Below are 21,911 nucleotides of genomic sequence, written 5' to 3' on the forward strand. Positions count from 1 at the left end.
CCAGCCAGTTATTATAGAACATCTTCTTCATGCTTACTCTTTCTTCAATGGTTTGAGACCATCGTTGTGGAGTGCGCGTTCTTTCTTCTCCTTACTGCCCCAGTGCTTCAAATGTTGCTTTATGTATGCATTTTTAAATTCCTTGGTACATATGCTCCGACTTTCTTTCTTGTGAGTGCCTCAGTTTGTTTGACAACCGCAATTTATAAAGAAATTGTATAGACTCTTGCTTCAAGCTATCTAAATTGTGTTTCATAGTATTCATTGTCATCGTGGGAATATTTGCTTCTTTAATTTGTCTTTGGCCGTTAGATGTTACCGTTATCTTTACACGTAACAGGAAGTGGTCTGAGCCACATTATGCACCCCTGTAGACTCTAACATCAATTGTTCTTATGTTAGAATTTTTATGTTGAATAACATGGTCTATTATTGACCTGATGTTTGTGGAAGGACTCTCCCATGTATTCTTATGGATCTGCTTGTGAGGAAAGAAACTATTTAAAATCCTTAAATCAATGTCTCACACATATCAACTAACATGTTGAATAACATGGTCTATTATTGGCCTGATGTTTGTTGAAAAATGGTTCAAATGGCTCTGAGCACTATGGGACTTAACATCTATGGTCATCAGTCCCCTAGAACTTAGAACTACTTAAACCTAACTAACCTAAGGACATCACACAACACCCAGTCATCACGAGGCAGAGAAAATCCCTGACCCCGCCGGGAATCGAACCCGAGAACCCGGGCGCGGGAAGCGAGAACGCTACCGCACGACCACGAGCTGCAGACGATGTTTGTTGAAGGACTCTCCCTTGTATGCTTATGGATCTGCTTGTGAGGAAAGAAACTATTTAAAATCCTTGGCCGGCCGAAGTGGCCGTGCGGTTCTGGCGCTGCAGTCTGGAACCGCGAGACCGCTGCGGTCGCAGGTTCGAATCCTGCCTCGGGCATGGATGTGTGTGATGTCCTTAGGTTAGTTAGGGGACTAATGACCGCAGAAGTTGAGTCCCAGAGTGCTCAGAGCCATTTGAACCATTTTTTTAAAATCCTTGAAGGCAATGTCTCACATATATCAACTAACTTTCCTCCATTGTCATTTACAGCGTCATCTCCATATTTTTCCACTACTCCACCGTCTGTGGCCACTCCTACTTTTCCATTAAACTCTCCCATTAATTTTTTTCTTTGCAAGTGCGTATACTTTCCAGCACACTTGTTAATTATTTGTAAAAATCATCTTTGACTTTGCTGTCAGCTTCATTTGTAGATGCATAAGCCCCGACAACGATAATTTGGTGGCCATATTTTGGGATTTTCCTCTCACCAATTTCCTACCAACATTTTATGTCTCTCCTGTGTTTCTTATGAACGCCTATTGAAATTCCTCTCTTGGTATTTTCTTTCTTTTTAACACCACAGTAAAATGAATGTAATCTACTATATTTTAATTTCCTTCCCCTTAACTTTTGTTTCGCTGAGGATACACACATCTACCTTTAACATCCCCAGTTCCTGTAATACTTCTCTTTTCTTTGTATCCAAACCTGCACATTCCTCGTTGTTATAAACATAGTTCTTTTCCATAGCCATTTTCGTCTCCATGATGATCCAGTTCCGTTATTTTTCCGAGGCTTTTGCTTGAGGTCTCGATCCGAGAAAATATTTTTTACAAATGCGGGGGAACCAGAAGAAGAGTGTCTCACAACGTCCCGTCTTTGCTACATCCAGTCCTAATGTTTCTTTCCTTGTTTTATAGGGTGGGCATAGTTCGAAGCCCTAAGAAGGCAGTCTGCCTAGGGAATGGCAACCCGAAATATGTCCCGGTCCTCCAGGGTGGGGTTGAACCGATGGGCCAGTTCCCTGGCATTTGTAAAAAGCCTCGGAAAAATAACGGCATTGAATCATCACCACGACTGATACCACTTTTACTGCTTGACAGACTCACTAGGACTTCTCTGCATAACTCTACGTGACAGCGCACATTTCTACTCGTGATATTACTTCTTGTGATCAGTGTTTGCTACGCAGGAGTTCGGCCACGAAATATGAATCCCAATTTTTCTCGAAGAATTATCCTATTATTTACCTCTTTGTGTCAACTGCGACGATACACTTCTACTGATTGTTTAGCACAGCAGACGTAAGAAGGAAGCAAGAAAGTCTGTGTTTAAACGTCCAGTCGATTACAACGTCATTAGAGACGGAAAACAAGCAAGTACAGGAAGAGGCCGGCAAAGGAAATTGGCTATGTCCTCTTCAAAAGAGACATTCCACATTCACCTTGAGTGATTATGAAATTAGGAACGGGAATCTGAATCCTCACCATCCGAATGCGAGTGTAGTGGCTTCATTCTAAACCATCTGATTCCGTTATGCGTGTTTTGGAATTAACAGACCTGCAGGTTTCTTCTGACGCCTGTCATAGCAATGATTGTCTTCGGATACTGTCACGTCAAAATAACATCGCAAAGACTCGGCCTGAGCACATGTAACTCCTGCGAAATTTCTGATGCAATTTACGAAACTGTGGGCTGCTACGGTCATGTTCCGTCCGAATTCTGTTCTATCCTTTGACTCATTCTGACCGGAGACATGTTCATACTCTATGTTGAAACATTATGACGACACTGATATGTCTTGCGATGTTCAGTATGACGTCAGACAGAGCGTGTACAGTATAGTATCATCAGACTAATAATCACATAGTGAGTGTCACTTACGATGTGTGAAGGATCCGGTCCCACAACTTTTCAGTGGCTATGTCTGTGAATGTAGGCGTACGACATTCACTTTGAGTTCATACCGACCGACAGGAGTTTTTCATACCAATTTCTCTAAACAAAAAAGCAGGCGTATGCCACTTTAAGAAACCACGTTGTTTCTGTTACCATCATTCAGCATTCCAGTGTTTTCTGGGTCATGTGATGACTCACGACCTAGAGGTAAAAGGCGCGAATCCTGGTTGCAGAAAAGTTTACGTTGCCATAATAGGGAAGATTAAATTCAAAGCTCTCCCCAGTGTTTCATGGAGTAAGAGCATGTGGCACTGACGATGGGAATCCATCTAGCGAATAGGGATTTTATGGTTGTCTTTTCGCTTTGTGTTGTGGAGAGGAATAGGCTGTCGTTGTTCCACCTTCTTTCTTCCCTTAGTTTCATACTCATTAATAATAACGCAAACACTACAAAGCACGACTTCTCATCAAAGGCTCACGATAAACATACACACACTGCACCGAGTAAAGGAGACGGACAATACCTCAGTATTTCACTATATTACCTCTGAAATTGGTGGACTGTCACAAGATAACTGATTTTTCCGCTGAACTGTTGGCCTGGGTACACAAACTGCTGATTAGATTGGCAATGGTTTTAAGACATCCCTCTAGCTCGGTCTGACAGCTTGTCTCTTTTCACAAGCATTCACAACACAATATCACACTTGTGCACACCTTTCATCAGCTCTTGGAGAGATTGCTTTATATTTCTAACTAAGATTACACGGATTGTGAGAAACACGCAGACATTGCAGAAATTTGTGGTGAAAGGCTTTCATAACAAATTCCAGTCCACTATGCCTTGCAGTTGAATGGCAGTTATAATTCTCACACAGAATGTTGCTATGTTTCGTTGTCGATGAAGGAAAATATTGTATCGCTGGAGAAACACTTCACTAGGACGTCGATCAGCAGACAGTAACAACTCCCTCATACGAGGACCAAATACGGGAAGTTTAATATTAGCACAGCACCTATAGCTACGCTGAAGATTTTCGGTAGGAGCTCCTAGTAAAAGTTAGTGAATATTGTTTAGTGATCATTAACAACTTGTTAACATGGACGACTGGAAATGTATTACATCGCCAGCCGGCCGGAGTGGCCGAGCGGTTCTAGGCGCTTCAGTGCGGTCGCAGGTTGGAATCCTGCCCCGGGCATGGATGTGTGTGATGTCCTTAGGTTAGTTAGGTTTAAGTAGTTCTAAGTTCTAGGGGACTGATTACCTCAGAAGTTAAGTCCCATAGTGCTCAGAGCCATTTGAACCATTTTATTAGATCGCCAGACGAATCATATCTTTGCTTGTATGAGAAGCGGTATGTTCACCGTGGGTCCCAGGAAGCCTACCAAGAAGTACTCCGTGTAACGGATGGTGCAAGCTAGAGGATGATGTATTATATTTCACGAATGTTTTATCTACGTGGAAACAGTGTCTTCCGCTTAATGTGATATGTATCTTGAATCAGAATGGCTAGATTGGTGTGCTGAACAACCAGGTTTTGCCATTTATCCATTGTCTTGACGAAGACTGTTACATTTCCAGTTGTGTTTACGAAAGTTAAAATGTTTCTGTCCACAGAATTAAAATTGTCACTGCATACACTATGTGATCAAAAGTATCCGGACACCTGGCTGAAAATGACTTACAAGTTCGTGGCGCCCTCCATCGGTAATGCTGGAATTCAGTATGTTGTTGGCCTACCCTTAGCTTTGATGACAGCTTCCACTCTAACAGGCATACGTTCAATCAGGTGCTGGAAGGTTTCTTGGGGAATGGCAGCCCATTCTTCACGGAGTGCTGCACTGAGTAGAGGTATCGATGTCGCTCGGTGAGGCTTGGCACGAAGTCGGCGTTCCAAAACATCCCAAAGGTGTTCTATAGGATTCATGTCAGAACTTTGTGCAGGCCAGTCCATTACAGGGATTTTACTGTCGTGTAACCACTCCGCCAGAGACTTGCATTATGAACAGGTGTTCGATCGTGTTGGAAGATGCAATCGCCGTCCCCGAATTGCTCTTCAACAGTGGGAAGCAAGAAGGTGCTTAAAACATCAAAGCAGGCCTTGTGCTGTGATAGTGCCACGCAAAACAACAAGGGGTGCAAGCCCCCTCCATGAAAAACACAACAACACCATAACACCTCCGCCTCCGAATTTTACTGTTGGCACTACACACGCTGGCAGATGACGTTCACCGGGCATACCCACACCGTACCATCGGATCGCCAATTGTGTACCGTGATCCGTCACTCAACACAACGTTTTTCCATTGTTCAATCGTCCAATGTTTACGCTCCTTACACCTAGCGAGGCGTCGTTTGGCATTTACCGGCGTGATGTATGGCTTATGAGCAGCCGGTCGACCATGAAATCCAAGTTCTCTCACCTCCAACCTAATTGTCATAGTACTTGCAGTGGATTCTGATGCAGTCTGGAATTCCTGTGTGATGGTCTGGATAGATGTCTGCCTATTACACATTACGACCCTCTTCAAATGTCGGCGGTCTCTGTCAGTCAACAGACGAGGTCGGCCTGTACGCTTTTGTGCTGTACGTGTCCCTTCACGTTCCCACTTCACTATCACATCGGAAACAGTGGACCTAGGGGTGTTTAGGGGTGTGTAGATCTCGCGTACAGACGTATGACACAAGTGACACCCAATCACTTGACCACGTTTGAAGTCCGCGAGTTCCGCGGAGACCCCATTCTGCTCTCTCACGATGTCTAATGACTACTGAGCTTGCTGATATGGAGTACCTGGCAGTAGGTGACAGCACAATACACCTAATATGAATAACGTATGTTTTGGGGGGTGTCCGGATACTATTGATCACATAGTGTACGTAAGGAACATACTGCTGCAATCACTCATCTTGAGTGGCCTGTGAAGTCTTTTGTTTTGAAGTGCATGGAAAATCTTTGGTACCACCTGCAAGAATGTGTTAAACGTCGGGGATGTTTTCCGTGGAACCTAATCAGTCGGCGCGAGCTGTTACGGCGGGGGTAGTTGGATACTTACACTTCTTACATCCAGAACATTGAGCACTACACTCCGAAGCGATTCGTGGATGGGTTACATGTTATTAAGATAAACGCATCAAATTTTATTTAACAAATAAAAAGAAAGTGTCGTAAGACTCCTTGTCTAACAGAGCCTTTCAATCTTCGCTGCTACTTTTTGTGTGAAGTAGTTCCTCATTAGGCCGGAACAAGCCTGTGTCCTCCGCTCCAATAGCGCGAACCACTCAACCAAGAAGGCAGTCCGTTCAATAAATAAAATTTTATAAATCCTTCCATTGTTTCGTATTTAGACCTTTCCTACCCTACTTTTTGGCATTTGCTAATCATAAACCAACACTTGTAACAAGCTCTCAGGATAATAAGAGAAAGGCTCTTTTACTACCTGAGTACCTGTCAAAATATTAACACAGAAGAGCTGCCAGAATGAGATTTTCACTCTGCAGCGGAGTGTGCGCTGATATGAAACTTCCTGGCAGATTAAAACTGTGTGCCGGACCGAGACTCGAACTCGGGAGAACTTCTGTAAAGTTTGGAAGGTAGGAGACGAGGTACTGGCAGAAGTAAAGCTGTGAGGACGGGGCGTGAGTCGTGCTTGGGTAGCTCAGGTGGTAGAGCACTTTCCCGCGAAAGGCAAAGGTCCCGAGTTCGAGTCTCGGTCCGACACACAGTTTTAATCTGCCAAGAAGTTTCACAGAAGAGCTGTATCAGAGAACTAGATAGTTGTTAAACAATAGCATATACCGATTACGATAAAAATTAACCTACAGTCTGTGATAAAAATCAATAAAAACAAGCTCGACCGAGTTTTAAGAGTTTCTTATTTATTAGCAACAGGTTTCGGCCCTTTCCTCCAACCACGCTCAGGCTTGTCACCGCCAGTATGGCTGCTGGTGGCGGCAGGCGGAGCGAGATCCATAGAAGTACGGTTGTGTCGCTCCGCCTGCCGCCATCAGCGGCTATAAAGGCGGTTATAAGCCTGAGGATCGTCTGAGGAAGGGGCCGGAACCGGTTTCTAACAAATAAGAAAATCTGTAAACGCGATGGAGACTGTTTTTTATTAACTTTTAGCATTTCATACAGATCGCTGAGCTCCAATCAAGAATGCTTTCTAAAATTTTACATTCTTGGAACTGAACGGATCGAGTGAAATGTGTAGACATCACTCTGCCACGTAGGTCTTGTGCTGTATGTCTGTTGCAGACAAGATGAAGCACAAATAAGGTAGCTTTTCCTGAGATCAAATACACTGACACATGTATCGCCCTCAGAAAGAGAAGGTTTCTGTGTTAGAATACAAAAATTTTATTTGAGTGAACATATAAAGTAATTTGTTTAGGCTAGTTGTTGCACATAATTTAAACATTACAGTAGTAATACAAGTATTTTAGCGAAAAATAGTAGACAAATTTGAAATGTATTTTGTACACATTCCCCAGTCTTTATTTTAGAAATCGATAAAAAAGTACAAAGTGTTTCACATTATTAGGAATTTAATTTAGAATCCAAATATTAAGAAACAATTTTGTTTAAGATCGTCTGATTTGAACAATTTATGACGTTAATAGAGGTGCGTTACTTCATAATTAATAAATCTAAGATAAAAAGTCCTTGTCACACCTGCAGCCCATATTCCTTCACCATTTAGGAAAAATAGCTTAGTTTACTTTAAGTTAAAAAATGTAGTGATATTCTTAATTGTTAACGCACTTGAAGTTCTATAAATATCGTATCTTCAAGCTATCTCAAAAATGTAATAAGAAAAGCAGCTAATTCTCCAGTTCCACTCATTTTGTTGTACCTAATGTTAACTTCTGAGTTAAAATGAGTGGAAAATGAAAAGCTAGCGTAGGAGTTTAAATATTACATTGTATCATCATGAAGCATTCCAACATTTCTGTGGATCGTCAGTACTTTATGAAAGTCATTCAGGTCCTCGAACACAAACATAATCAACAGGGATTTTCATAGTATTCTAGTTTAATTGCAAAAACGTACCAGCTCTTCATTAGCGCTGTTTCTGCTCAGTTAAAAAAATAATAATTCCTTACTTTTATATGAAAATGAGTTAAATTGACAGATCGTTCTGAAATAAACTGAAGCCACTTCAGAGTTCTAGTAGGTTAAAATGTCAATTAAAGTAATTTTATTTTAAATGCTGTATATGATTTTATATTTGACATTCGCAATGAAAGAGCAGTGTTTCACTTACATGCTGCAGTTATTCTATTGTTGGAACTGCAGCAAAACGTCTTTAACAAAAGAACAAGTAACTCACTAAGGCTCACGTTTTGGCAAGTGAAAGAACAGCGCTATTTGAAAAACGTTTCTTACAACAAAAATGTCAGTTATAATACGGTTTGCAATGTTTTTTTTTGGCAGGACAATCAGATCCACTGAAATAGGAACTTCCAAGCAAGGTTTGCTCGAATTATTCAGAATCCTTTCATCCATTTGGCACATTCTTTTCTCTGTCATCATCGCGCGAGATCGCTTTACACGAGATTTCAACCTTTCATTACTGCAGGTTCCATCTGCTAATTCTAATTTATAGTATGCGGCCGATGTGAGAGGCGAATCCTATATTATAATATTTAGGAAAATTAATTGCATTTGCAAGCTATTTTTAACTAGCGAAGGTTAAACTGCTCAAACATTTTTAGTACATTCACCACAAACGTAAAGTTGACTAAACTACTCTGAAATGCGAATGTGAGAGAAGTATATTTTTGAAATGGAATGAAATGGAATGTTGCACAACAATTCCATGTAAACTACGGAATGTCTAAGAATATCTATCGGCTTTTCGTTGTAGTGGTTCATAGAAGCACCCAGCGCACTGTAAGATTGGATAAAAGGAAGTTGTGTTGTGCTGTTTCTTGTGAATGCCGCAGACCACTTTGCTACGTCCACACGAAGTTTCGATGCCGCCTACAATGTTTGTTGCGTGTGTTGATGACAATATAGTAGTTCACTGTGTACTCGCAGTCACGAGATGCAGGCGGATATAGATAAATATTTCCAGCTATCAACGCGGTAACCAATGATTATAGCATGTAGCAGTTCAGACGGTTGTTTCAAAATGGTGAATTATTGATTAGTTTTGTCTCAAACCTTACTGCGTACTGTGAAGCCTTCTTTTATCGACGTGTGTCGTTACTCGGCTAGATTAGTGTCATGTTTCATTTGAAGCTCGCTTCGCTGTCAGCATCTCCGTACCACTCTTTCGTGTAAGTTTCTCTGACGGTGGTTCGCGAGAAGAGCATCTCCCTGGCAGTGATGGGTTCGCGCAGGGTGGCGCTACGCGAGGAGCGCGGCGAGTGCTCGGGACTGCTGACGTCACCAGACCAGCCCCTTCGACCCACGGGCGCCACCCACTGTTCGGTGAACTCGGACGCGGACCGGGCGAGGGACGGCTGGCTGGTAGAGCGAACCAGACTGCCGTGCGGCCCGTAATCTTCGTCGTCGGACACGCCTGCAGTGCCCGAGTGCCGCGACCCGGGCCTGTAATAGGAGCTGGCGTCGCTCAGCGTATCCGCTATGTCCGGCCTCGCGAAGTCCACCATCACTTCGGTCATGGAGCGGACGTCCATGTCAGATCTGACGCTGGACCTGGAAGGCCTCCTGAAGCGCGCCGGCCCTGCCGGGTGCCCAGTCGTGTCGGCGACGAGCGTTCGCACCGAAGACCCACCGTCAGAGTCGTATTCGTACAGCGTCGGGAGCGAGCTACGCCGGCTGCGCGTATCCCAGTCAGTTTTGCGCTTGTAGCGCTGGTTCGAGGAGCTGGAGGTGCGTTGGTCGTAAGAGGGCTTCTCTGGTGGAGTCAAGACTCTTATAATCACGTCCCACTTCTTCGGCTCGAATAGCTTCTCGTACCGTTGGTCTTTTCTGATACGCTCGTAATCCTCACGGACGGTGGCTTCTGTGAGAAGTGTACGTAGTGTCGACTCAGTAGTAATTATCTGCCTCCACTTCTCTCTGTCTTCGATAGTGAGTACAGCTTCGCTCGTTTCGACTGGGCCTTCCGAGACGAGTGGCTGTGTAGTTTCGGTCACGGGAGGCGGGTTGAGCACGCGAATGAGCACGTCCCAGTTGGGCACTGTCGGATCCTTCGGAGGCACCTCCAACGTGGTCGTGTACTGGCGTTCGATATGCATCTGTGCCTGATGCCGTTCGGCTACAGGCGTGAGTGGAGCACCGGATACGGACGAAGCCTCCGAGAAACTTTCCCATTCCGGAGCGGACTCGTCTCCGGGAGTGCCCGTGTGCGTACCGGGTGCCGGGTAGTTGCGGATGACGACGTCCCATTTGGGATTCACCGGTGGTTGCGGTTTGGTGTGGTATTCTGTCACTTGGCGACGATGGCGCTCCACGTCTTCGATAGTACGCTTCTCGGTGATAGTACGCAAGAAGACGTCGTCGACGACGTGCGAAGTGATCTGTGGCCGCGGCTCTGCTACCACTGGAGGTTCTATCAGTTCCAGTGTGGTAGCAGGCGTGATGTCCAACTCGCTCGTATAGTGTCTCGACGGGACGATCGGAGGAGGTGGTGGGGGAGGAGGAGCGACGTTGGTCTCGCTGGTGAAGCGTTTGTGAGAATTATCGACAATTTCGGACATCGATCTCGTGTCAGTCATCTCAGTATTGAGGGTGTTGAGGCTCGCCAGCGACCTGCCAGAGGAGACGGACATGCGGCGCTGCGGGGAATCGACAAAATCTTCTCCCTGAGACCAGTTGTCATTATCGGGAATCGACCTTTGGGATAGGGTCTCGTTGGTCATTTCGCGAGTCTGGTGCATATCTTGTTGGCGACGGAGGATTCGGGAATAGACCGGTGGGGTTTGGGCGTACTTGGCAGGTGGTGGCGGAGGGTGGAGCTCGGGAACGTAGGAGAAGGTAGTCGCGCTGGAGACAGGAGGAGGGATGTCGGTGAAGGAGCCCTCGCGCTGTTCTAGGATAGTGGTGAGGTTGCGGGCCTGGATGCTCATGGTGCTCTCGACGTCGGAAGGAGGCGGCGTGGGCGCAGGCGGAGACGGGGCGGCCCGCTTCACTCGCACCGACACGTCGAATTTGGGCTCTGGGAGAGGCGGGGGCGGCACCACGTTCACCTGCGCCTCCGAGTAGAAGCTGGAGCCGCCCTCGGCGTGCTGCACGAACGCCTTGTTCTCGTAGCCGGAGCCGGCGGAGCTGACGGTGCTGGGGCGGCGCAGCGAGCGCGTGTCCACGTCCTCCGCCTCCGAGTGCGCCGAGCTGGGCGACTCGGACGGGTAGTCGCTGGGCAGTGTGTCCGAGTGCTCCAGGATGAGCGCCGCGTCGGACCCGGAGGTGCTGCCTGCCGTGGCGTGCGCGCGCGGGATCTTCAGCCCCTCGAACATGGAGATGTTGCCCAGGCTGGAGCCGGACAGCTTGGTGATCTCGGAGCCGGTGCCCGACGCGGTGAGCGGGTGCCTGCGCACCACGGCCAGGTTGCGCCGCTTCAGGCAGACGTAGGAGCAGCCCAGGCCGAGCAGCAACAGCGACAGGAAGAGGATGGCGCAGATGATGAGCAAGATCTGGAAGCCGCTAAGCGGCGGCTCCACCGCCGCCGGCGACGTCGGTGACAAGCTGTGCGATCGACAAAGGTAAGTACTAAAATACCTTCGACAATGAGGTAAAATGGTAAAGCATTTGGTCCAGAAATAGAGTAAAAGCAGTACACTGAAATCTCTACGCTACAAATATAAAGAAATCGAAAAATGGCGTTAATTACAAAAATAAATGTATAATTTCGACAATGTAGGTGGAAGGGTTAGGGTAATTCCAATGCAGAACTTGTGAGAATTGTCTTCAGTACTTCGGAAGATCAACCTCTGAATTTCGTGGTGGTTCGCCTTCCAAGATGATCTTAAAATGAATATGACTATTTCTAATAAACATTTAAAAGGACACTGAAGAGTAATGTAGCTCTGACAACGTCAATCAGGTGCTATAGTGGAGGATCACGGGATACAGATTACAATGTTTATAATTATTTAAATGTGTGGTGGAGAAGAAGATCGGCATTAGCAAGTTGAGGCAGGGACGCTTCTTAAGCGAGGGCCGTCAAATGACGGCAACTGTAAGTCGTTAGAGACTCTTACATAGGAAGTAGATAGTTGATTAGTTCTCGTTTTTGAGAGTAATATAGGGAGGATCATACAGTTCGGTAGTTGTTCAATTAAAAGTATCGAAAAGGAGGATCATACAGTTCGGTAGTTGTTCAATTAAAAGTATCGAAAGAAGTAAGTCGGCGAAATTTGACATCTTCTTAAGTCATGTGATTAAGCAGTTGATGGAGCTGTTTTGGAGTCGAAATTTAGAAAACGGAAGAAAGGAAGTAGATAAGAAGCAGTAGCTGGCCTGAAAAACTACGGGTACATGATGTACGGGTGAGTAATCTTTTAGGGATTCCACGGTGTTAGTAAGCAACTCTGGACGGAATAGTAATGAGATTCTACAGTACAGAAAAGCAACTCCTCGCGACTTAAATGCGGCCAACAAGAGTGAGTACTCACACAATGTTTGCTGTTATGACTTGTATCAATGGTGAAGTACACCCCGAATCACAATGCAGTGAGTTTATACTTTTTATGCGATGAGCTCAGGACAATTTGAGCTGCTGCATACTGTCAGTGGACTACCCCGTGGTATGATCTGTTAGAATATTGCACAGTACTAAGTAGTTCTGTAAAAGAAATCGCCGTCAGGAGGATTGACTTAGAATTAAATGGAACGCTTTTGGTTTCGATTAGAATGCTCACTTCATTCAGCATATTTAAAGAACTGGCTTGGATGCTGTTTCTCACGAAAAAAGGCTACTGTTCATTCAAATAGACTTCAGTACCATGAACTGCCATAAAAGCCACCAGTGGATCTAACCCTCATTAATACGATTAATACAGTGAGTGTAATCGAAATGTTTCGAATAGTGTGTAGATATATTGCGAAGAGGGCTATGTTGTATTGAGTAGATGTTGTGTAACAACAGAGAGCTAATAATGCACGGTACAAAAAAGGCAACGACAGGAAACCGAAATGGTATGCCACCATAAACGCTGGGGATGTAAAACTCTTCCCCTCGATGAATGACTTAAAATTGTCACTAAATGAAAAATTTTGATAGAATGGAAGGAAAAACTAGAGCGCAAGTATGATGCAGAGACTTACATAGGAGCCGGCAAAGCGGCAGGCGGTGGTGCCACGGGCGGCGGGTAGCGGCACACGATTGTGATGATCTCGTCGCCATCCATCTCCAGCCCCGGGTGGAAGCGCACCACGATGTTGTTCGTGAACACTCGCTGCGGTTCCTGTTCAACACATATCATCGCTATAGTTATTCAGCTGTGTAAGAAACTTCACTCGAAATACAAACATGCAAAGGAAAAAATGACCACCAAAGGGTGTTGCCACCACCCTTTGTCTTAAGGGGGATAGGACGTCAAACGGGCCGACTTGGAGCAGGAGAGGCACTACAGGACATTTTATTTTCTACTGTCTATACTTTTACAAATAAATTCATAAAACTTTGTCAGCATTACCAGGAAGGATTCACGATTCACACTCATAGCAGTGGAAGTGCAAAAACATAACAAAATAATTTTTTTTAGATATGAAATTTCATCATTTTTTCACTTACTGTTGGCTGCATTTGTTGCTATAGGTACATTTTTCTTCACAAGTAAGAGAGATTCTTTGATGAATTTTGCACAGCATACAAACCATACTTAGAGGTGTATGAAACTCTAGAATTTTCCAAATCTATTAAAAACTGTGGTAAAAATTGAGATAATTAACTACAAAATTTGATTTTTTTCTAAACATAAAATTTAAAACGTAACAGCACATTCACTTTTTTATCAATTAAATAGATTCTAGAGTTTCAGACACCTGTAAGTGTGGTTTGTATGCTGTGCAAAATTCATCGAACAGTCTCTCTTACTTATGAAGAAAAGTGTAGCTGTAGCAACAAATGCAGGCAATAGTAAGCGAAAAAATGATGAAATTTCTCATGTAAAAAAATTATTTTGTTATGTTTTTGAACTTCCGCTGCTACGAGTGTAAATCCTGAATCCTTCCTGGTCATGCTGACAAAATTTTATGAATTTACTTGTAAAAGTATAGACAGTGGAAATTAAAATGTCCTGTGGTGCCTCTCCTGCTCCAAGTCGGCCCGTTTGACGTCCTACTCCCCTTAAGGGCGGGTTGAACTCTGCTGGGGACACTTTCAATGAGGTGTCTGAATTACTGTGCAGGAGTGGCAGCCCATACCTCCTCAAGAGCTGAAACCAAAGAAGATAGTTATGTTGGACGCTGGGGGTCTGGAGCGAAGCCGACTTTCTAACTTATCCCAGAAGTGTTCCACTGGCTCACGTCGGTAGTCTTATCGGGGCAGTCCATTTAAGGAATGTTACTGTACACAAACCATTGCCTAGCAGATGCTGCTTTATGATGGGGTGTATTGTCATTCTGATTCAATCATCGCTTCCGAACTGTTCCTCTACTATACGCAGTGCACAATACCGTAAAATGTGTTCATATCCTTCCACATTTTACGCTTTCTTAAGTGCAATAAGGGGACGACACCGAAATCGCGAAAAACATCTCCATATCGTAACACCATCTCATCCGTACTTCACTGTAGGGACTATACATAATGACCAGTAACGTAGTAACGTTCTACCGGCATTCGCCAATCCCAAACCCTTGCATCGGATTGCCACAGGGCATAGCGTGATTCATCACTCCAAGTCACTCTTTTCCAGTCACCCACTGTAAAGTCGTATCGCTCTTTAGACCACTTAAAGTGTCGCTTAACACTGACTACGGAAATGCGTGGCTTATAAGGTGGTACTCGACTATGGTACCATTCGAATTGGACAGCTTTAGAAGGGTTTAAATGTTCCTGGTGGTTTCTTTACTCAGGTAACATCCAATGACTAATCTACGTTCGAAGTCACTGAGCTCTGCTGACCGACCCATTCCGCTGTTTTACTTTCCTGCTAAGAGTGCAATACTCGCCACCTCCTTTCACACTGGCGGTTCCGCCTCTCGTGACATCTAGTGGCCGGCCGAAGTGGCCGTGCGGTTCTGGGCGCTGCAGTCTGGAGCGGAGCGACCGCTACGGTCGCAGGTTCGAATCCTGCCTCGGGCATGGATGTGTGTGATGTCCTTAGGTTTAATTATTTCTAAGTTCTAGGCGACTGATGACCTCAGAAGTTAAGTCGCATAGTGCTCAGAACCATTTTTTTTTTTTTTTTTTTTTTTGACATCTAGTGGTCAGTCCTGCATTAAATAGGGCTGTCCGAAAACTTTTGGTCTGATATTGTATATCTCGGGAAAAGTGAACGTTTATTTACACACAAGTTTGTAGATGGTAGGTGTCAGGCAACCTATATCTCCGTTTAGGTGCTACAGGATGTGTGTCAAGCCTGTGCAAAATCCGGATGTGTCCTCTTGTAACCACAAAGCGATCTTGCACTCGCGCATAGAAAAATTAGTTCAACTGCTGGATAACAACCTCTGGAATGGAGATCACGCTCACCTACCTCGGCCTCACCATTGACCGTCACCTCACCTGGATCCCTCATCTTTGCTCCATCCAATCCAAAGCCCACAACCGCCTCCGACTCCTCAAACTCCTCTTTGGCCAGACATGGGTGCTGCACCCCTCTACCATCCTCCACACCTACAAATCCTTAATCCGTCCCATCCTCTGTTATGCCAGTCCCGCCTGGATATCTGCCCCGCCCCCCCCCCCCCCCAAAATCCTTGAGCATCATGCATTCCGCCTCGCCTTCCGTATACTCCTCCTGTCCCCCACGCGGATCCTCTATGACCTCATTCCTTTCCCCCATCTGCTCCTATTCCTCGAACATATCCGCGTACTCTACACCTCCCGCCGCCTTGATCCCCCTCACCCCCTGGTTGCTCCTCTCCTCTCCCATCCCCGCCCCCTGCCACATCTTCACTGTTGTGTCCCCCCTACCCTCCATCTCCACACCCTTCATCTCCTTTGCAAGGTGGCTTCCATCCACTCCCCCTCCCAGATGATGCCCTCTCTCCCTCCATTTATCCTTCCTATCAACTCTGATCCTCAACCCCCCCTCCTTTCATAAACATCTAAGCGTATCTAAGCGTAGGAAAAAGTTTTAGAGGCGCGTCAGGAACTTCGGTTATGTCCAGCTTACCGCCTTTCACGCGGAGAAGGTGACTGGATGTTAGGCGACACGCACTGCATACGAAACTTGCAGAGTACCTACGGCCTGCCGCGCCCTGTCGCGTTGTCATCGATAAAAATTCCATCGTTATTTGGGAACATTAAGTCCATGAATGGTTGCAAATGGTCTCCAAGTAGCCGAGCATAACCATTGGCAGTCAGTTATCGGTTCAGTTGAACCAGAGGACCCATTCAATTTCATGTAAACACAGCCCATACGTTTATGGAGCTACAACCAGATTGCACATTGTCTTAACGACAACTTGGTTCCATGCTTCGTGGGGTCTGTGCCACCCTCTAACCCTACCATCAGCGCTTACCAACTGAAATCAGAACTCATCTCACTAGGCCACGGTTTTCCGGTCGTCTAGGGTCCAACTAATATGGTCACGAGCGCAGGAGAGACGCTGCAGGGGATGTCGCGCTGTTAGGAAACGCGCTTGCGTCGGTCGTCTGCTGCCACTACCCATTAACGCCAAATTTCGGCGCACTGTCCTAACAGATACGTTCGTCGTCTGTCCCACATTGATTTCTGTGGTTATTTCACGCAGGGTTGCTTTATGTCAGTACTGACAACTCTGCGCAAACGCCGCTGCTCTCGGTCGTTAAGTGAAGGCCGTCGGCCACTGAGTTGTCCGTTGTGAGAGATAATGTCTGCTGAAATTTAATATTCTCGGCACACTCTGGACACTGTGGATCTCAGAAAATTAATTCCCAAACGATTTACGAAGTGAAATGTTCGATCTGTCTAGCTCCAACTACACTACTGGCCATTAAAATTGCTACACCACGAAGATGACGTTGTACAGACGCGAAATTTAACCGACAGGAAGAAGATGCTGTGATATGCAAATGATTAGCTTTTCAGAGCATTCACACAAGATTGGCACCGGTGGAGACACCTACAAAGTGCTGACATGAGGAAAGTTTCCAACCGATTTCTCATACACAAACAGCTTTTGACCAGCGTTGCCTGATGGAACGTTGTTGTGATGTCTCGTGTAAGGAGGAGAAATGCGTACCATCACGTTTCTGACTTTGACAAAGGTCAGATTGTAGCCTATCACGATTGCGCTTTATCGTATCGCGACATTGCTGCTCGCGTTGGTCAAGATCCAATGACTGTTAGCAGAATATGGAATCGTTGGGTTCAGGAGGGTAATACGGAACTCTGTGATGCATCCCAACGGCCTCATATCACTAGCAGTCGAGATGACAGGCATCTTATCCGCATGTCTGTAACGGATCTTGCATCCACGTCTCGATCCTTGAGTCAACAGATGGGGATGTTTGCAAGACAACAACCATCTGCAGGAACAGTTCCACGACGTTTGCAGCAGCAAGGACTATCGGCTCTGAGACCATGGCTGCGTTTACCCTTGACGCTGCATCACAGACAGGAGGGCATGCGATGGTGTACTCAACGACGAACCTGGGTGCACGAACGGCAAAACGTCAGTTTTTCAGATGAATCCAGGTTCTGTTTACAGCATAATGATGGTCGCATCCGTGTTTGGCGACATCGCGGTGAATGCACAATTGAAGCGTATATTCGTCATCGCTATACTGGTGTATCATCCGGCGTGATGGTATAGGGTGCCATTGGTTACACGTCTCGGTCACCTCTTGTTCGCATTGACGGCATTTTGAACAGTGGAAATTACGTTTCAGATGTGTTACGACCCGTGGCTCTACCCTTCATTCGATCCCTGCGAACCCCTACATTTCAGCAGGATAATGCACGACCGCATGTTGCAGGTCCTGTCCGGGCCTTTCTGGATACAGAAAATGTTCGACTGCTGCCCTGGCCAGCACATTCTCTAGATCTCTCACCAACTGAAAACGTCTGGTCAATGGTGGCCGAGCAACTGGCTCGTCACAATACGCTAGTCACTACTCTTGATGAACTGTGGTATTGTGTTGAAGCTGCATGGGCAGCTGTACCTGTACACGCCATCCAAGCTCTGTTTGACTCAATGCCGAGGCTTATCAAGGCCGTTATTACTGCCAGAGGTGGTTGTTCTGGGTACTGATTTCTCAGGATCTATGCACCCAAATTGCGTGAAAATGTAATCACCTGTCAGTTCTAGTATAATATATTTGTCCAATGAATACCCGTTAATCATCTCCATTTCTTCTTGGTGTCGCAATTTTAATGGCCAGTAGTGTATTATTCCGCGTTCAAAGTCTGTTAATTCCCGTCGTGCGGCCGTAATCACATGGGAAACTTTTTCACATGGTTCACCTGATTACATATGACAGTTCCGCCAATGTACTGCCCTTTTATATGTTGTGCGCGCGATACTACTCCCATCTGTATATGTGCATATTGCTATCCCAAGACTTCTCTCATTAGTGTATCTTGATAGTGGCACTAATAGCACGGCTGCTGATCACTCGCTGTGAAAAGAGGGAGCAAATGTCTACTTCAAAGAGTCAAAGAACAAAGGTACTTCAGGCTGTACACTGGCCGGTGGACGTTTGAGAGCAGACGTACCTGTATAGTTCCGCAGCCCTTGAGCGGCAGCTCGAGACGGTACGTGGTGGCGCCCTTGCCGGCCACTTGACATGCGCTATTCCTGTCGAAGTCAGCGTACGCAATGCCGAAGAAGGGCTCCTTGAACTTGAGGGTGATATCCATGGAGCCCGACCCGCAGTACAGCGTACCCTTAGTCCGATTCAGCGTTATCTCTGGAGAAAGATCGTCCAGCTTCGTCACCTGAAAATTAAGAAATGCCTTTAATCGGTCAAGTCATATGAACACACTGTGAAGACTGACTCAAACTCTCAATGACACCGCTGTTAACTTGCTAATGCTACTGAACATTACAACTGAATTACATTAAATACATTAATACATGCATGACCAAAAGGAACTATGCATCGTAATCAGAATACACAGGCATTGTGATATCTTACTACAACTGAAAATCTGTATCGCTCAAGCAGACGTACTATGGTGGTCACAATGGTTGAGGCGACTGGTTGGATAAGCAGAAAATCCAGGTTCAAACCCCAGTCTTGAATGAAATCTAAATTTTCAGTATTGATAAATAATACGGTATTTGGTTAGCTGTGTGAGTGAAAAGACGGGATACATTTATATGATTTCATCTTGCCATTTATTTTATTTTATCAAGTATTTCCCATTACAGCCTACAAAAGGTTTCATAAAAAACTCCAAGACTCTTCTGGCGGCTAGCCACATATATTCTCCCACGTCTGCTTGATAATCATTCAAATATATATATATATATATATATATATATATATATATATATATATATATATATATATATATATATAAACAATTCAGATCTGTCTGTCAAGTCTTTACTTATATTAACAGCGGAAAATAACTTGAGCAAGGTAATCACTGCTACGATATTCACATTTTGGCTCTCGAATTTGATCAAACTATTTTAAGCATATATGACGTCAGACAAGAGACAACACATACTCCACACGTATCAGCACGCCCCTTACGAGGAAGGGACCGGCCAATATTCTCTACATGACAGCCAAGGATTTTTCGACTGGGTCTAGCGCACCCTCCTCTTCAAACCCGTACATCATGGTTTTCCACTGGGTTAGAATATTTAGGTAATAAAGTCACGATTCCAGAATGAAATTTTCACACTGAAGCGGAGTGTGCGCTGATATGAAACTTCCTTGCAGATTTAAACTACGTGGTGGACCGAGACTCGAACTCGGGACTTTTACTTTTCGCGGGCAAGTTCTCTACCGACTGAGCTACCAAGCACGACTGACGACCCCTCCTCACGGCTTTACTTCCGCCAGTACCTCGTCTCCCACCTTCCAAACTTCCAAGTTTCGCAGGAGAGCTTCTGTCAAGCTAGGAAGGTAGGAGACGAGGTACTGGCGGATGTAAAGCTGTGAGGGGGGTACTCAGTCGGTACAGAATTTGCCCGCGAAGGGCGAAGATCGCGAGTTCGAGTCTCGGTCCGGCACACTGTTTTAATTTGCAAGGAAGTTTCAAAGTTACGACTGTTCACTGGAAACAACGCTATCCGCTACTTTCAAATTTTTTTGAATATTTTTGTTTTATCGTGAGACATGTCATACCGTTTCTTCCTCCGCCAAAAGATACTGTGTACATAAAGAGCAATGGTTCCTTACTTTAACACTACCCAGCATTAGCAGACAGAGCTAATAACTGGTGTGATGGTATTACACACCAGTGCTCTCTACTAGTTTCCTTTCTGCAGTAAAATTCTTAGTTAGTGATGAAGATTAGTGACTTGAGAAGTAGACCTCATCGAGAACCGGGCTTCCACTCTGAAATTGTCAGAATCATCTGAACATTCTAGAGCAATTAGGACAGTCTTCTGTAAACAACAGAGGCACTGACTAATCCATTGTCAGCCCTCGACGAACATTATACATTAAAACAGTTCGCCACTTTTCTCCAGTATACTACGATATCTCTGTCGAACTCGAGCTCTAGGCTACAGTGCGTTTGTGGATAAGTCTAAACACGCACAGAAACAGGTGGCACCTCGGTCACACAGAGCTCCATGATACCACATTTTTGCAAGCCTCTCTGTATTGCCAGTCTCTAAGAATCTCACATTTTATCGTTACCTTAACGTTGATGGTAAACCAGTCAAAGGGAAAGGGCGAGTAAAGAAATAGAACCATAAGTAAGACAAGGAGATGGCTTGTCGCCTCTACTATTTAACGGTGCATTGTAGAAGGTAGTAAGAGGGCGGAGGAAGGCCATAAGTACTAAGGATATACAACTAGGTAGGAAGCCAAACAAGATGACTGTAGATTTTCTAGCATTTGCACATGACAAGACACTTACTAATACTTACATGAAAGTGCACAAGAGCAAACACAGAAATGGAACGCGAATCAGCAGAAGAAGGATTACAAATTTTATTTGAAAAAAAAAACCAGTTGATAACAACAATTTATATAAAGTTGACATTTTTAAATATCTAAAATAATGGACATCAAACAGCATCAAGAGAAAGAGAGCAATAGGGACTAGAAAATATAATATGGAGAGGGCCTTTCAAAAACCAAGAAACATCTGTACTACAAAATCTTTATACTGGAACAAAAAACTGAAACATTATGAAACAGTGGTCATATCTTAAATACTCTATGCAGCTCGAAAAATTAAAAAAAAAAAGAATGAAAGAAGACTCCTAAGAAAAATGCTGTGACCAAAAAGCAGCAGTGAATCAGAACACAGATTAAGATCTAATACAGAACTATATCTTGAAGTTGAAAAGGTAACGGATGTAACGAGGAAAAGGAGATTAAATTCTATGAACTCATATGAAGGATGAATAACGACAAAATAACCACGCGAATCTTTGACTTACTAAAAAATTACAAACTCAGAATCAATCGCTGAAAGAAGTAGGAACAGACATCGAAAATTCAAGTGTCGAGTAGGACACAATAAGAAACAGAACATAATTTAAAGAAGCTACAGAAAAGGCAGGCTTTCAGGACAAAAAAAAAAAAAAGAAAATGAGGAACTGGGAGGAAGTGGACGCAAGAAGAGTAGGAACAACACGCCAAAGAATGAACGTAGTGTGAGCCCAAAGCAAACTGTAATTAAAATCAAAGAAGCAGAAACAATGTTGATTTATCGTACCCTCCAAAAGAACTATACAGAATAAAAAAACATTAGGATGGTTGAAGCTAACATGTCTATAGACTTTTATGGAATGTTGCACCGATATCTCTACAAAAGGAATGATAAACCGAAAGTGGTTTGGAATCACGAATTAGAGTGATAAACAGGTGGTCTAGAAAAAAGTTCGGGAAATGGAGTCGTCATTGTAACTGAGCAGCAAAATATCTGAAATCTTTGGTCTCGTAGCTTAAATGTTTGCT

The 21,911-nt window shown here is 44.6% G+C and overlaps 1 protein-coding gene across 2 annotated transcripts in view; it reads right to left on the reverse strand.

The window, feature by feature from the left end:
• Nucleotides 1-7,218: 7,218 nt before the first annotated feature.
• LOC126183619 (uncharacterized) overlaps nt 7,219-21,911 on the reverse strand; it is a 182,052-nt gene continuing 167,359 nt past the window's right edge. For both annotated transcript variants that reach the window (XM_049925736.1, XM_049925737.1), the window contains 3 exons: nt 18,532-18,753; nt 12,986-13,125; nt 7,219-11,404 (listed from right to left, as the gene is read on the reverse strand). In XM_049925736.1, coding sequence (XP_049781693.1) covers nt 8,983-11,404; nt 12,986-13,125; nt 18,532-18,753 — 2,784 coding nt within the window. In that variant the 3' untranslated portion in view covers nt 7,219-8,982. The remainder of the gene's footprint in view (nt 11,405-12,985; nt 13,126-18,531; nt 18,754-21,911) is intronic.

The sequence above is a fragment of the Schistocerca cancellata genome, chromosome 4, assembly GCF_023864275.1.
Source record: "Schistocerca cancellata isolate TAMUIC-IGC-003103 chromosome 4, iqSchCanc2.1, whole genome shotgun sequence".
Taxonomy (NCBI): Eukaryota; Metazoa; Arthropoda; class Insecta; order Orthoptera; family Acrididae; genus Schistocerca; species Schistocerca cancellata.